Genomic DNA, 14684 nt, shown 5'->3' with positions numbered 1-14684 from the left:
AGCCTAAAGAAAAGGAAAAGTTAATAATAACCTTCATTTCTTTGGTTCTCCTGATTCCTTAGAAATACCTGTGTGAACACTGATATATACTGAAATTGTTACCAACTCCAAGACTGAACTAACAGTTTTCAGCTGACAATTGTTTACTATTGATGAATTTTAAAAGATGGTTTCCATAAGAAGTCAGGCTCTAAAAATCATTATTATTATGTTTTCTTCCTGGTCTTATACATGCCTGAAAACCAGAAACAAAAAATTAAATTAAACATCCAGAAAATCTGCCAATCATAGAAAAAAAAATTAGTAAGAAGTTGTGATTTTGTAGTAGTTAACCCAAAATGATTTAAAATATATCCACATGCCTCCCCCCCACCCTAATAAATAAAAAACTCCATAAGTATCTGACTTTTGTTCAGATTATACTCTGTTAAAAGAACTTTGGTTTTAAAAATTAACAACCTATTTGTAAATTATTACTAACATAGTTATGAAAATACATTTAAATAGACATGACATAGAAGAGCACCTGATAACAAAGGATCTGGAATTTATATTAAATTAGCAAAAATAATTATTCTTGATGAGATGATCTCTTTCAGGGTTATATGCTATAAGTGGGGGGGTAATAATGATTTGGTTTTAGTGATACTAAAGTTGTTTTGAAGCATCAGCTAACATTAAAGGAAGGTTTGTGAAAGGAGCATAAATTAAAAAACCCTTGCAAAACACTGAGCTAGAATAATTTATTAAACTATAGAATTTGGTTCTTTAGTTTCTCATGAATTTTAACGGTGCTTAGTGATTTTTCTCCTGGGCCTTGTTAATTGCAATTCCTACAACTTCCCTTCAATCATCAACCAACTAAACTTATTCCATTAATCCATATATACTGAACACTCACTATGTGACAGGTAATTTTAAAGCTTTACTTGCTCTTTAATAATAATGTAACTGTTAAAAACATATCAATAGTTTTATTACTTATTTTTGTCTATATTTTGAAAGTCTAGCATTATTGTCTACATTCTTAGACATACATTTCTGTATGCTAGAAAATAATGAATCTATGAAAGATGTCGTATATATCTCATTTTTACAGCACCTTAATCAGGATCATCATATAGCAAGTTCTTTAATAAATACTTTAAATGAAGATGAAGATAACTGTATATTAATAAACTATATCACCATAACAGCATGCATATTCCATAATAATATTTTTCACCTTACTTGACTGAGAAGAGGACCTGAAATTACAGTAAAAGTGAAACAATGAAAGGGGTGGGGAGAAAAACAGAAAGCAAACACATTTACAAAATAACTATCATGAGGATTCTACCAGTACTTAAGAATACCACAATGCTCTATATAGTATGGCTTTAACATATTAACAAAATAATTTTTCAATGTAATTTCTCAATGTAATGAAAAGACATTAAAAGTTAGAGACTCAAAAGCTTGGGGAGAAAAACAGAAAGAAAATGTATACATGCAGAGAGTGCACACTAATATCCCTGTTCATCTATTACATATGTACACTATGTACTTTTTAGACTAAAGTATTTTTTACTGTTATAGTGAAACCTATTAAATGACAACTACCCCTAACAAGTTTTTAACCCACAAAACCAAATAGATATAAATAAAAGATAATGAAATACAATTTCAATTTTATTCAACAGTAAGAAAGAATAATTCTGCTTAGAACATGCCTGACTTGGCTTTCCTCTGAACAACAGGAAACAGGACAAAAGGATAGCCTACATGCTCTTCGAAATTCTGTTTCTGAAATCAGTCTTAATGCTGAATGTAGAACTGTCCATGAGATGTGACTTATTCCTAAGTAGCTGTATGTAGTGTATTAAGGTATCAATGAGAACCTCCCCCTCCCCCCTCAAATAAAGTTGTCCTTGGAGAGTTAAATGGTAAAAATCAACACACAAGGGAGTCTAAGATATATATGCAAACTCACCTTAAGGATCAGAGTAACAGGCAAGTCCTAGCAGTATGAACATAATATAATAATAATAATTGATGTCAATAAAACAAAGTCTTCCAATCCAAATGGAGTGTGGGTAGTTAGAAAAAGAAAGTAAGCAAGGTAAATATTGGCAATGCCTAGTTAAATATCCATCATCACAACAGGGATAACCTAACTTAGTGCTACTAATCATTTAGAATCATAATTGAGGAAAAAAATATGAGACTGGGATATAGTAAAAGGACATCAAGCCTATATTTGAAACCAAGATATGAGGAGCAGTCACAGGGCTGGGGAAAATGGTGAGAATTTTCGGGGCTCTTGAGCTAGTGAGGTGGGAAAAAGGATCGAAGTAAGAATTAAGAATGGGCATAACATAATTTTCACTATTCCTATAAGTCAATTACAACAGGATGGAAAGCATGTTATGAAGGTTCTATTACAGCTTTTACTTCTAGCTTCTCACTATTTCTCACCTACTCCCTCCTCTGCTTTTCCCATCACTACTGCCAATGACTGCTACAGTAGAGGAAGAACAGAAAAGGAAGAAAAATAGTAACAGACAATAGTAATGCACAACACATATAAACAACAGTAATGCAGGGGAAGGGGAAGAATGAGGAAAAAAAAATAGTACCAGCATATATAGGAAGGAGAGAAATTCTGCAGCTGTCTGGCTGTGGGGACCATTCATACATAAAGAATGCACATAAACTGGTCAGATTAACTACAAGGCTCCTTTTACTCAACTAGATTTTATGATCGGCTTTTGGTATTTTTCTCAGCAACCGGAAAATTTGTTCAACTATTTTAAAAACTTGACAGATCCTTTAATTAAGTTAATTCATAGACTGGTACACTTGGGTTACTTACACTGGATATGAATATACCTGTAAACATCTAAGTCTAAGAGAAAATCACTAATTTGGGAGATAGGCAGGCCAGATGTTGACTATTGACAGGTAAAATGCAATCATTTTTTTGCACCAACTCAAAAGTTTAAGATACATAGGGGAGCAATGCCCTCAATATTCCTACATTCACTTTACAGGTTTGTATACGACCTCCTTATTTGAATACACTCACAAAGATATCACAAAAGAATTCTGTATAATGTCATAAAAGATGAATACATGCAAGTTTCTTGTAGCCCCTAATATTTCTGAAACTGGTGCTTACATTATCAGAAATGGACATAGACGCATTCACATTTTACATAAATGAATATCCACTTTGATATACTTATGTAAATATCATTTTACAAATGCATATAACACCACAACAATTGGGATATACATAGTAATAAAAAGACTGGTTATACTAATGCCATTTATTAACTTAGCATTTATTTAATACACAACCAAAGCCATACGGTGATTAAGGATGAAGCCCTAGGATTCACCCAGGGACTGTCTGCTTGCTCACTCTGAACTCAGGGAGAATCACCATAGTGGCAGAAACTACACGATTCTTTAATAGGCCTGACAGGAACACTAAGCCTAACAGGCTAATATGATTGATTAATAGCCAAAACAGGAAAAGGAAAAAAAAAAGCATTCAAAAGGGCAAGTAGTACAGGCTAAACTGGAAAAAGGCTTGCAGAGGAGCTCTTAAATCTTTTGAACTTCTGAACTTCATTTAGGGGACATGCTGAATGTCACACACAGAGTTATAAGCCATAAAAAGATCTACCAATTTATAATATTTCTAATGTGACAAGACTCATTAAACAGTTTACATGATAACTTGGTGGAAAGAGATCAGCAAACGAGGACAATCCTTTTTTCTTTAAAATTCCAAATAACCATTGTCTTCACTAAAAAGACCTGGAGCAGGTGGCCTACAGAGATCCAGTAGAAGTAGGATTAGATAACACGATTAGAGAACAGGATTTATCACTGTCAGGTGGTAGGAGTAAAAGTTACCTGCTTTTAACTTACAAAATACTATAGTTACATGTATACCTTTCTTATCTTGTTTTCTGTTCTAATCTCCTTGAATGCAGACCCCCACAACCCTCGCTCTTTTTTTTATCTGTCACTATTTTAAAACTACCCACAGGGCTTCCCTGGTGGCGCAGTGGTTAAGAATCCACCTGCCAATGCAGGGGACACGCGTTAGAGCCCTGGTCCGGGAAGATCCCACATGCCGCGGAGCAACTAAGCCCGTGCGCCACAGCTACTGAGCCTGCGCTCTAGATCCCGCGAGCCACAACCACTGAGGCCCACGCACCTAGAGCGCATGCTCCGCAACAAGAGAAGCCACCGCAATGAGAAGCCTGTGCACCGCAACGAAGAGTAGCCCCTGCTCGACGCAACTAGAGAAAGCCCACGTGCAGCAACAAAGACCCAACGCAGCCAAAAATAAATAAAATAAATAAATTTATAACAACAACAAAAACTACCCACAGTAGTCAGCATAATATCCTGCATATTAGATGCTTGTTGAATTAAATTATTAACTGAAAGATAAGGTAAAATACATTAATTATATTGACTGCCTTCTATGTGCTGAGCACTACTCTGGGGACTAAAATTAGAAAAAAAGTGGATAAAAATTTTAAACTCATGTTTTAGTGGAACAAAATAATATATGCAGTCTAATACTGCACATATTAACCATTTATCATGTGCTAGTCTGTGCTTATGCCTTTGAAAAGAATTAATATCTGTGTGGTGCTTGACAATGAGATTTTCACATGTTACATAATTCTTTCTCCTCAGAATGCCCCTTTTCTTACCACTACAGTTAGAATATAATGCAAATTATATATACTAGATATGCCTATTGTTTCCAGTTGGCCTCCCACTCCCAACAAACCACAGAAGAAGTAGACTTACATTCCACACTTTTGGGAAGAGCTGAGTAGAGCACTGGCTGGCCAACTACCTATTTCTTTTAAGAATCTGAACTGAGAGACATTGAGAGAGCTCTGAAACTGACAGGTAGTTAAAACAAGTTGGACAACATGCAAGATGAAATTTGAAGAGACAAATAAACTGAGATTGAGAACACAAGAACATAGAGATGAAAGATATCATGAAGTCCCAGAGATGAATAGAAAAACACCAAATCCTCATTTTCCAAGTATTGAAATACGTGTACGAGGCCCAGCTGAGGATTCAGAGATCTCTACAATAACATCTCTTATTTGAGCTACCCCAAACATATTTCTGATTCCTTTAGTCAAAGAGCCTTGATAAGATCAATAATAGTATAATATCCAACTGGTCAACCAAAATAAACACCGATAAAAGTATTCCAATGTGGTTCATTCTGAAATTGTAACCTCTTACCATTATCTCCTTCCAATAGCTTGCTCAAATGCTATCCTACCACCATCCTTTGTCTTCAAGTATTGGGGCAGGGCGGGGTGGTGGGAGGGCGGGGAGGAAGGACTCAGACACACTACTGGGCAGTGTAAACTAATGCAAACTTTTTCGAGGACAATTTGATAGTCTCCCACTGTAAAATATTCTCTGTTTGAGCAGCCCACTATTGGGAATTTACCCCCCAAAAAGAGCTAGACAAGTGCACAAAAATAAAGTTAAACTAGTGTTTCTTTATAGCGTTTTTGTAATAGCAAAACATGAAAAATGTTGATTGCCCATCAAAAAAGGAATTCTATGCAGTCATTAAAACAAACGCTACGGGGCTTCCCTGGTGGCGCAGTGGTTGAGAGTCCGCCTGCCGATGCAGGGGACACGGGTTCGTGCCCCGGTCCGGGAAGATCCCACATGCCGCGGAGCGGCTGGGCCCGTGAGCCATGGCCGCTGAGCCTGCGCGTCTGGAGCCTGTGCTCCGCGACGGGAGAGGCCACAACAGTGAGAGGCCCGCGTACCGCAACAACAACAACAACAACAAAAAAGGCTACGAAATAGATGTTCACAATATACTGTTAAATTAAAAATGCAATTTGTACAATGGTAGAGTGTCCCCCCCATCACACACACAGACCTTCCTTGACTTATGATGGGGTTATGTCCCAATAAACCCATCATAAGCTGAAAATACCTTTAGGTAGGAAAAGTATTTAATACATCTACTGAACATCATAGCTTAGCCTAGCCCACCTTAAATGTACTCAGAACACTTACAATAGCCTATAGTTGGGCAAAATTATCCAATACAAACCCTATTTTATAATAAAATGTTAAATAGCTCATGCAATTTACTGAGTACTGTACTGAAAGCGAAAAGCAGAACATGTAATTTACTGAGTACTGTACTGAAAGCGAAAAGTATATGGGTACAGAATGGTTGTTAAGCCCTCATGATCATGTGGCTTGCTTCCACTGCCCAGCATCACAAGAGAGTATCATGTCACATGTTGCTAGCCTGAGAAAAGATCAAATTTCAAAATTCAAAGTATGGTTTCTATTGAATGTGTGTTGCTTTTGCACTATCATAAAGTCGAAAAATACTAAATTGAATCATTTTAAGTAGGGGACTGTCTCTATATGTTTATATTCTAAAAATTACAAATAGTGCTCTTAGGGGGGAAGAAAGAAGGGGGAATGCTTAAAAAACCAAGTACAGTCCTCCCTCAGTATCCACAAGGGATTGGTTACAGGACCCCCTGCGGATACCAAAATCCATGAATACTCAGGACCTCTATGTAAAATAGTGCAGTATTTGCCTATAACTTATGCATAGCCTCCTGTATACTTTAAATCATCTCTAGGCTACTTATAACACCTAATACAATGTAAATGCTGTGTAAATAGTTGCTGGTGGGCAGGAAATTCGACTTTTGCTTTTTGGAGCTTTCTAGAATTTTTTTTTTTTTCTGGATATTTTTGACCTAAGGTTGGTTGAATCCGAGTATGCGGAACCCATAGATAGGGAAGGCCGACTGTACCATATTTCACTGCTTCAAGAACACACATTTTTTTCATTTAAAAAATCGGGATGCTTCATATAATCCTTGTCAGTGAGACAGCAGTTGTGACATAACTGTCATTACGTATGTATCAAAATGTGAAGGATAGGGGTCAGCAGCTTGGGGAAAATAACTCTGAAGACAATGATGGGGCCTTTTAAAGAAATCCTGTAATCATCAATTCTCTTGATGGTAAAGAGGAAAATGTATGGAAAAACAGGGACATTAACAACTCTAAGTTGAAAATTAATTTAGAACACTGTGTGTAAAGAGATTAATCTTTAATTTATATCATTTATAATTACCATTTCTTCTCACAAGTGATACATATACACATGCACAAACATACTCACATGATATATTTTTTTCATACAAAATGGTACAAAGAGAAAAATTCAAGTGGTCCATAATTTCACCACCCAGATTATTATTCAAGAGATTAAAATAGGGCAAAAGAATCAGTTGTTTTATTCATATGCTGTATTTTGTTCACTTGTACTTTTGTTTTTAGACTGTTGCTACTCATAGACCATTACCTCTATTTCATAGATTAGTATCTCTAAGTTTTCAAAATCAAGTTTCTTATGTAAATCCCCAGTTTTTAACTAGTTATGTTTCAGCTGGGAACAGTATTATAAAGATTACAAAGAACAGTTAAATTCCCAGGTTAGCTAAAAAGGCCTATTTAACTCCAAATGCATCTTTACCATAATAAATACTGTGAGAATACAGAACCTATAAGCTCTGTTATGGACTAAATTGTGTTCCCCTCAAATTCATATTTTGAGGACCTAACTCCCAATGGGACTGTATATGGAGACAGGGCCTATAAGGAGATATTTAAGGTTAAGTGAGGCCATAATGGTAGGGCCCTAATCCAATAGGGCTGGTGTTCTTATTAGAAGAGGAAGAGGGACCACAGCCACCCAGACTGTGGTATTTTGTTATGGCAGGCTAAGATACTAACGAAGGCTTTTTATAGCATCATTTAAAAACATTAGACAATGTCTTCAATTTCAACTTGGGACATCCTCTCCTACTACAGTTCTAGCATCAAGAAGAAATATTCCCAGGAATTCCCCGGTGGTCCAGTGGTTAGGACTCCATGCTTTCACAGCTAAGGACCCAGATTCCATCTCTGGTCAGGGAACTAGGATCCAACAATCCGTGCATCGCAGCCGGGGTGGGAGTCGGGGGGAGGCGCGACTGGTATTCCCTTCCATGCCTCTACCTGTTGATCAGTAAAATTGCAAGATTTTCACTTCCAGCACCTCTGGGTTTTTGGCTTCTGTGTCATTGCAGTGAGAGAGTGAGGTAGGGATGAAGGCTTTGGGATTGGTGTTTTGTGGAGAGAAAAGGTGGGAGAATGAGGTGAAGTGGAAGATGGGGAGAAAGAAGAGGAACTGAAGAACTCTAGTGGGATGAGAATGAACGCTGCAATCAGGATAGTTGGGCTCAAACCGCAACTATGCTCTTTACTGCTGTATGACCTTTGGAAAGTTACTTAACTTCTCTGGGTTCAGTTTCTTCATGTGAAATATTAGAAATAGAAATAATAGAAATAGGATAGCAATAATAAATTCTTCATTGGGGTTAAATAAGACAGCATAGACGTAAGCAGTGGGTAAATGAAATGCGCAAAATCATTAGCCGAATTAAGAGCATAGTTGCTCTGATATACTCATCTACAGGATATGTTATTTATTTACACAATTCTTCCCACTTTTAGAGGTATTCTGAAGCAAAGAAAAGAATATGATCTTTAAAATCAGATCTGTGTTCAAATCCTAAGTCCAACACTTAGTACCTATTTGGCACTGGATAAGTTACTTAGCAGCACTGAGCTTCAGATTCATTATCCTTAGAATGAGCCCAACAATGCTCACCTTATGTGGTTTATAGGGAATAAGTTAGATCAGATATGTAAAGTGCCTGACGGAGGCTAAGAGTTAATACTGTAAAGATGTCATTTTCTTCATAAAATAAGTGCATTCTTAATCCAAATTCCAACAGAGTGTTTCATATAATTTGACAAGGTGTTCTAAAATTCATCTGGAAGAGAAGATATACAAAAATATCCATATGAAAAAGAACATCAGGAGAGTTTTGGTATTATATACGAAAATAGTATAAAGTTAAATAATTAAAACAGTATGGTATTAGCACAGGTATAGACAAGTAGATCAATGAAAAAGAATGGAGTCCAGAAACAGACCTAGATATATGTAGATTTTGTGTATCATATAAATATAAGCATAAGAATAGGCTATTAAATAAAATGTTGGGCCAAGTGGCTGTCCTTAAAAAACAATTCCTACCTTATTCCATACGCAAAAATAAATCCCAGGTGGATTCAAGTTTTAAGAGTTAAAAAAAAAACTACTAAAAGAGAAAATATGGAATATTTACAGGAAGGTTGGGGAAGGTTCTAAGTTAGCGAGAAAACTGAGAAGCTGTCACTCTGACCATAAAGAGTAAGCTCATGTATTTTACTACTGTATTGCAATTTCTTCCCATTAGCAAAAATGAAGTGAATCCCAACCTCTAATGTGGTATTCTGAACAATATACAAAAATCCTTCTGTACTTAAAAACATTTTTAAATAGTCTTGTAAGTATAGAGAAACAATGTGGCAATAGCTTTTATTTATTTATTTAGGCCATGCCATGGGGCATGCAGGATCTTAGTTCCCCCCCACCCCAGGGATCGAAACCATGCCCCCTTCAGTGGAAGCGTGGAGTCTTAACCGCTGGACTGCCAGGGAAGTCCCACAAAAACATTTTTTAAAAGACAATTTCGCTCATATTAATTTTAAATACAATGAAACAACTTCCTACTGATTAAGTGGGTACTGTAGTCATATTAGTGTTGGTGGTTACAGCCACACAACTTACAAATGCATAAGGGATTTCCCTGGTGGTCCAGTGGTTAAGAATCCACCTTCCAATGCAGGGGACGTGGGTTCGATCCCTGGTCAGGGAACTAAGATCCCACATGCCACAGGGCAACTAACCCCTTGTGCCGCAACTATTGAGCCCGTGCGCCACAATGAAGAGCCTGTGTTGCGCAACTAAGACCCGATGCAGCCAAAAAGTTAAATAAATAAAAAAATATTTTTTTAAAAAAAGAAATGCATAAAATACAATAGAAAGTTCCATTTAAAAATAAATATAGGGACTTCCCTGGTGGCTCAGCGGTTAAGAATCCGCCTGCCAGTGCAGTGGACACGGGTTCGATCCCTGGTCCGGGAAGATCCCACATGCCGCGGAGCAACTAACCCTGTGCCCCACAACTACTGAAGCCCGCGCGCTCGAGGGCCCGTGTGCCGCAATTACTGAGCTTGCGTGCTGCAACTACTGAAGCCTGCATGCCTAGAGCCCATGTTCCGCAACAAGAGAAGCCACCACAATAAGCCCGCGCACCATAACGAAGAGTAGCCCCCGCTCACTGCAACTAGAGAAAGCCTGCTCACAGAAACGAAGACCCAACGCAGCCAAAACAATTTTTAAAATAAAACAAAAATAAATATATACTATGCTTCCATGATTCTAAATTGCATTATGAAGTGGAGTTCTCAACAATTCACAATCATTTCCTTGAGATTAATGACATTTTAAAACCTAGAGCTCAAAAGAATCAGAAAAAGGACATCAACTATATTAGGTAATCGGAAGGCAAAGCAAAATTTAATTGCTACAATATTTGATATTCTAAAGGCATAATTTACTAATTCAATAAAGAGGAAAAATATGCTAAGTGGGTTTTTTTTGAATGACAAAATTTGGATTATGTTTTAATTAACATGTTGACAAAGTATTTTCAAAAGCTTTATCTCAAGGTTTTATTCATCTGAATGGCTTTCAACTATGCATTGTCACTTGATTTCATAATGGAAGAATGATTTGTAACTGATTTACAACAGATCCAGCATTTTCAAGTGTAAATCTAGGAAAATGAAAGATTCATAGGTACTTCTCAGAGACACTTTCCATCATTCCTTTTTTTTCCTGAAGATCCCAGTTAAGTTGACCTCTTTGGCTACCAGAGCTATTTCCGGCCACTGTGCCTTTACCCCTAGACTCAAAATTTCACTTCTATTCTCCTGTCACCTGCAGTAAGCAGGTATTCTTTCTAAGGTTTAATAAGTAATTTTAGTGTTGGCAATTATTAGGAAATTGACGAGATGGAGAAGTAGCAAACAGGATGAAAGAACTGAAGCTACAAAGTTATAGCTCTCCCCATAAAAGTTATCCTTGTAATGTATGCAAAGAGACTAAACAATATTTGTTAGATCTTCTATTCGTCTTTCCACTAATTCAATTCTAGTCTTAAAGCAAAGCCAGCCTCCTATTGCCTAATCCCTTATTACTTAATAAGATCAGTGCACTTTGGTTTTTGTTATACATGACAGTTTCTATTCCAACTCCTCCTATGTTTCAGAGGAAGGCAGGTCAGTAGAGATTGTTGTTAACTTGGGTGTCAGGAAAACACTCATTTACAACTAAGAGAAAACTCCAGGCTCTCATCTCACATTCTTATTTTACTTTAACAACTCTTCAAATTCATTTATTCTCTGACATCTTTAAAATTACTTTCCACATAAAAACTCTGTAAATCTAACAACGAAAAGCTCTTGCTCTGGTAAGAAGGGACTAAATGCTTCCTTCTAAACAGGGAAACGTCGTGTGAAGTCTAACTTCTAAAGAGCGAGATGGAAGACTTCGAAATTCGCAGAGGTGGTTTGACGGAAAGAAACGCCCTTGTTATTAGAGAGGTCGCAAACCCCTGGCCCCCGGTTGAAGCGGAAGCGCCCGGTACACTTCTGTCCGGGCAAGCGGCAAGATGCTCCCGGGCTTTCGGGAAGCCGCCATGGAGGGCAAGCCCGGGCATCCTCAGCAGAGTTATCTCACGTCCGGGCCCACAAGCCCGGCATAAGTTCGTCATAAACACATTAGGCTGAGATAGAAGCGCGGCCGAGGGGACGGGTCACGCAACTGTCAAACGAAGCCCACCCACCCCTTGCTCGTCCCCAAGGCGGCAAAACTTACCAACGCGACTCTCCCTCCAGTTGCCTCAGGACCGCGACTACAACTCCCAGGAGGCTGCGCGGCGTACGGAGCAGCGTCCTTCCCAGAATGCAGCACAGTGGCGTCTCCATCCCTCCTTCTCCTTTCTCCGCTCCTCCTACTTTTCTACCCGGCGTCACCCGGGAGGGCAGGAGGTAGGTTGCGGGAGGGTACTCCGAGCCTCGGCGTGTCGCGTCAGACGTTGGGAGGAGGACGGGGCGGGGAGCTGGGGGAGAATGGGAGGACGAAGGGGAGGGGAGAGGGGAGAGGAGGGTAAATAGTGGGCCAGGCAGGAAGATGGCGGCGGTAGCGGAGGTGTGAGTGGACTTGGGTCTCTGCAGCTAGATTTTCTTTTCCCCTCTTCCTCCCCTTTTCGTTTACCCCGAGGTTGGCATCGAGGGGGCTGAGTTCGGGTGGCAGCGCCGGGCAGAGCGCAGGGGTCACGGCGACGGCGACGACGGCGGCGGCGGCTGACGGCTGGAAGGGCAGGCTTCCTTCGCCACTCGTCCTCCTTCCCCGGTCCGCTCGGTGTCAGGCGCGGCGGCGGCGCGGCGGGCGCACTTCGTCCCTCCTCCAGCTCCCTCCTGCTCCCGAGCGGGCACTCCTTCCTTCGCCATCCTCCGACGCTTCACCCCGGGGACTGGGCGCCTCCGCCGGCGCAGCTCAGGGAGCGGGGGCCGGTCTCCTGCTCGGCTGTCGCGCCTCCATGTCGGATAACCAGAGCTGGAACTCGTCGGGCTCGGAGGAGGATCCGGAGACGGAGTCCGGGCCGCCTGTGGAGCGCTGCGGGGTCCTCAGCAAGGTGAGCAACCCGCCGGGCCGAAGACCCCTTGCCCAGACTCACCTGCGGCGAGGCGAGCCGCTGAGGGCATGGGGTGGGGCTGGGCGCGAGGCACAGACTCTGCCGGGGCGGGGGCTGCGGAATGTGCCGGGGTGTGGGCCCGAGTACTGCGGCACGAGTGCCCGGGCCAGGGTTGGGTGGGGGTGGGGGCAGAAGGGGACTGTCTTCCTCGCCTGCTCTGGGGCTCGGCGGCCTGGGACCGGGAAAGACCTGTCCCAACCCCGGATCCTGTTTGGGAGCGGGATGCGCACCGTGACTTGGGACCCCGAGCGACAGCTGTCCGGGTATAGCAATTTGGGTTGGGCAACAGCGGTACCCGAAGGACTGGGCATGGGAACCGTGCACCTCAGACCTCTCAAACGAGATTAGTCCGGGAGATGCCAAGTAGAATAGGGTTGAGGGGTTTCTGCAGACCCTGCTTTTGAGACAGAAGCCGTAGCAACTCGGCTTGGTGCTGAAATCTGAGGTGATAAACTATGCCAGGCTAGATGTAGTGAAAGATCTCAATGAGAGGAGGAGTTTTGTACTTTTCCCCTTACTCTTTACCCCAGTTCAGAGAAGAGCTATTGAATAGTCAGGTGATAGGTACAAGAAATATTCACAGTAACTTGAAACTTGTCAGAATGGAGACAGACCTTTAGTCCAGGAAGAAGAGCATTATTTAATAGTAAAATATTCTTACAGTTAGTGGGCCAGAGTAAGGAAAAGACATCTTACTTTTACTAAATTTTTTAAAACCACTTTTCCAAAATTTTTGCAAAGCAGATAGTCATTTGTAGAGTTTGAAAGCTAATTAATTGAAATGGATGAAGCCCTTTTTAAGAGAGAAGGTGGGTGATCTTTTTTTTGGTAGTACATAGTTTGGGGTTTGTTGGGGTTTTTTTTATTTTTCTTTTTTTTTTTTTTTAACGTTTTTGCTATGAGAAGATCCACATTGTCTTTTTTACTTCCTTCTCTCTTCCTGTTAAACTTTTAGAAATGGCTGGAGCTAGCAGTTAACTTGGAGAGGGGGAGCAAGGTCCAGTCTCTCATCAGGCTGGTCATAAGACCCTAGATCATGTGCAGCCACTGGCTATTAAGAAATCACCCTGCTTCCAGTATACATACTTTGGCTAAGCATTGGGATGTTGTTTGTGGAATTGTTTCATACTAGCTTTTATATTGTCTTTAGAAGGCTGAGAAAGGACCTAAGAAAGGCATAAGTATGTCAGAACTAAGGCTTGCGAGTGTTAACTTTAATTTGCATACAGAAAAATTATGGTGTGTGTTGATACTGTGATCATTATTGGAATTTCAGTGAAAAGTTTTCAGTAAAGTGAAGCTCCCTAGGGTTTCTTTGGATTAAATGTATTGTGTAATTTAAGAATCTATATTGAACATGTGCAATAGGTATACATTTCTCTTTGGAACTGTTATGAAATGGGCTCTTTGCTTCTCAGTGATTCAGGTAATTTCACCCCTTTTTTCTCATTAAATGAGAAGCAGACTTCCAAATTAGTATTGTGGAGTGTTAGGTATTTTACAAAACAAGCCGTACTTTTGAACTATTGATCATCACTTTGGGGGGGACAGGAGGATCGTAGTGATTGGTGGAGTCACCAGTGCTCTGAGTATGTACTATATATGAGTATCTGAGTATCACTTGCGCAGAGCAGTGTAGTAAGTGTATACTTTATGACAAAAAAATGGAAGACTATCTTCTTGATATCTAAGTGTATAGAAATGTAGTATTTGACCACTTCTTTGGTTCGTAAATAACTTCATTGTTGCTGCATACATAGAATCAACGTAGTTTGGGAGTTCTTGTTAACAGCTATGAAGGAAATTTCCCTGAAATTTAACAATTTATGGTTACATATGTTTTCTTGGAAGCTTTTTAATCAATAATATTTTTTATTGAATGAATGCTTTTAA

At 39.9% G+C, this 14684-nt stretch overlaps 2 protein-coding genes across 6 annotated transcripts in view; one reads left to right on the top strand and one right to left on the bottom strand.

The window, feature by feature from the left end:
• POLK (DNA polymerase kappa) overlaps positions 1–12746 on the bottom strand; it is a 63073-nt gene extending 50327 nt beyond the window's left edge. Inside the window, exons 1-2 of one of the 3 annotated variants that reach the window (XM_030845975.3) lie at positions 11912–12746; positions 8750–8915 (exon numbers count right to left, since the gene is read on the bottom strand). The gene's annotated coding sequence lies outside the window, so the exon portion shown is untranslated. Of the gene's footprint in view, positions 1–31; positions 148–8749; positions 8916–11911 lie in introns of those variants that run through there. The other 2 variants (XM_030845967.3, XM_030845984.3) reach the window with 2 other exon arrangements.
• Positions 11999–14684, top strand: part of CERT1 (ceramide transporter 1) — a 128092-nt gene continuing 125406 nt past the window's right edge. Inside the window, exons 1-2 of one of the 3 annotated variants that reach the window (XM_030846004.2) lie at positions 11999–12084; positions 12329–12731. In XM_030846004.2, the coding sequence (XP_030701864.2) occupies positions 11999–12084; positions 12329–12731 (489 nt within the window). Of the gene's footprint in view, positions 12085–12242; positions 12732–14684 lie in introns of those variants that run through there. The other 2 variants (XM_060295900.1, XM_030845998.2) reach the window with 2 other exon arrangements.

Source organism: Globicephala melas, chromosome 3 (assembly GCF_963455315.2).
Source record: "Globicephala melas chromosome 3, mGloMel1.2, whole genome shotgun sequence".
Taxonomy (NCBI): domain Eukaryota; kingdom Metazoa; phylum Chordata; class Mammalia; order Artiodactyla; family Delphinidae; genus Globicephala; species Globicephala melas.
The sequence above is the reverse complement of the archived record's forward strand: the minus strand, read 5'-3'. Positions and strand labels throughout refer to the sequence as shown.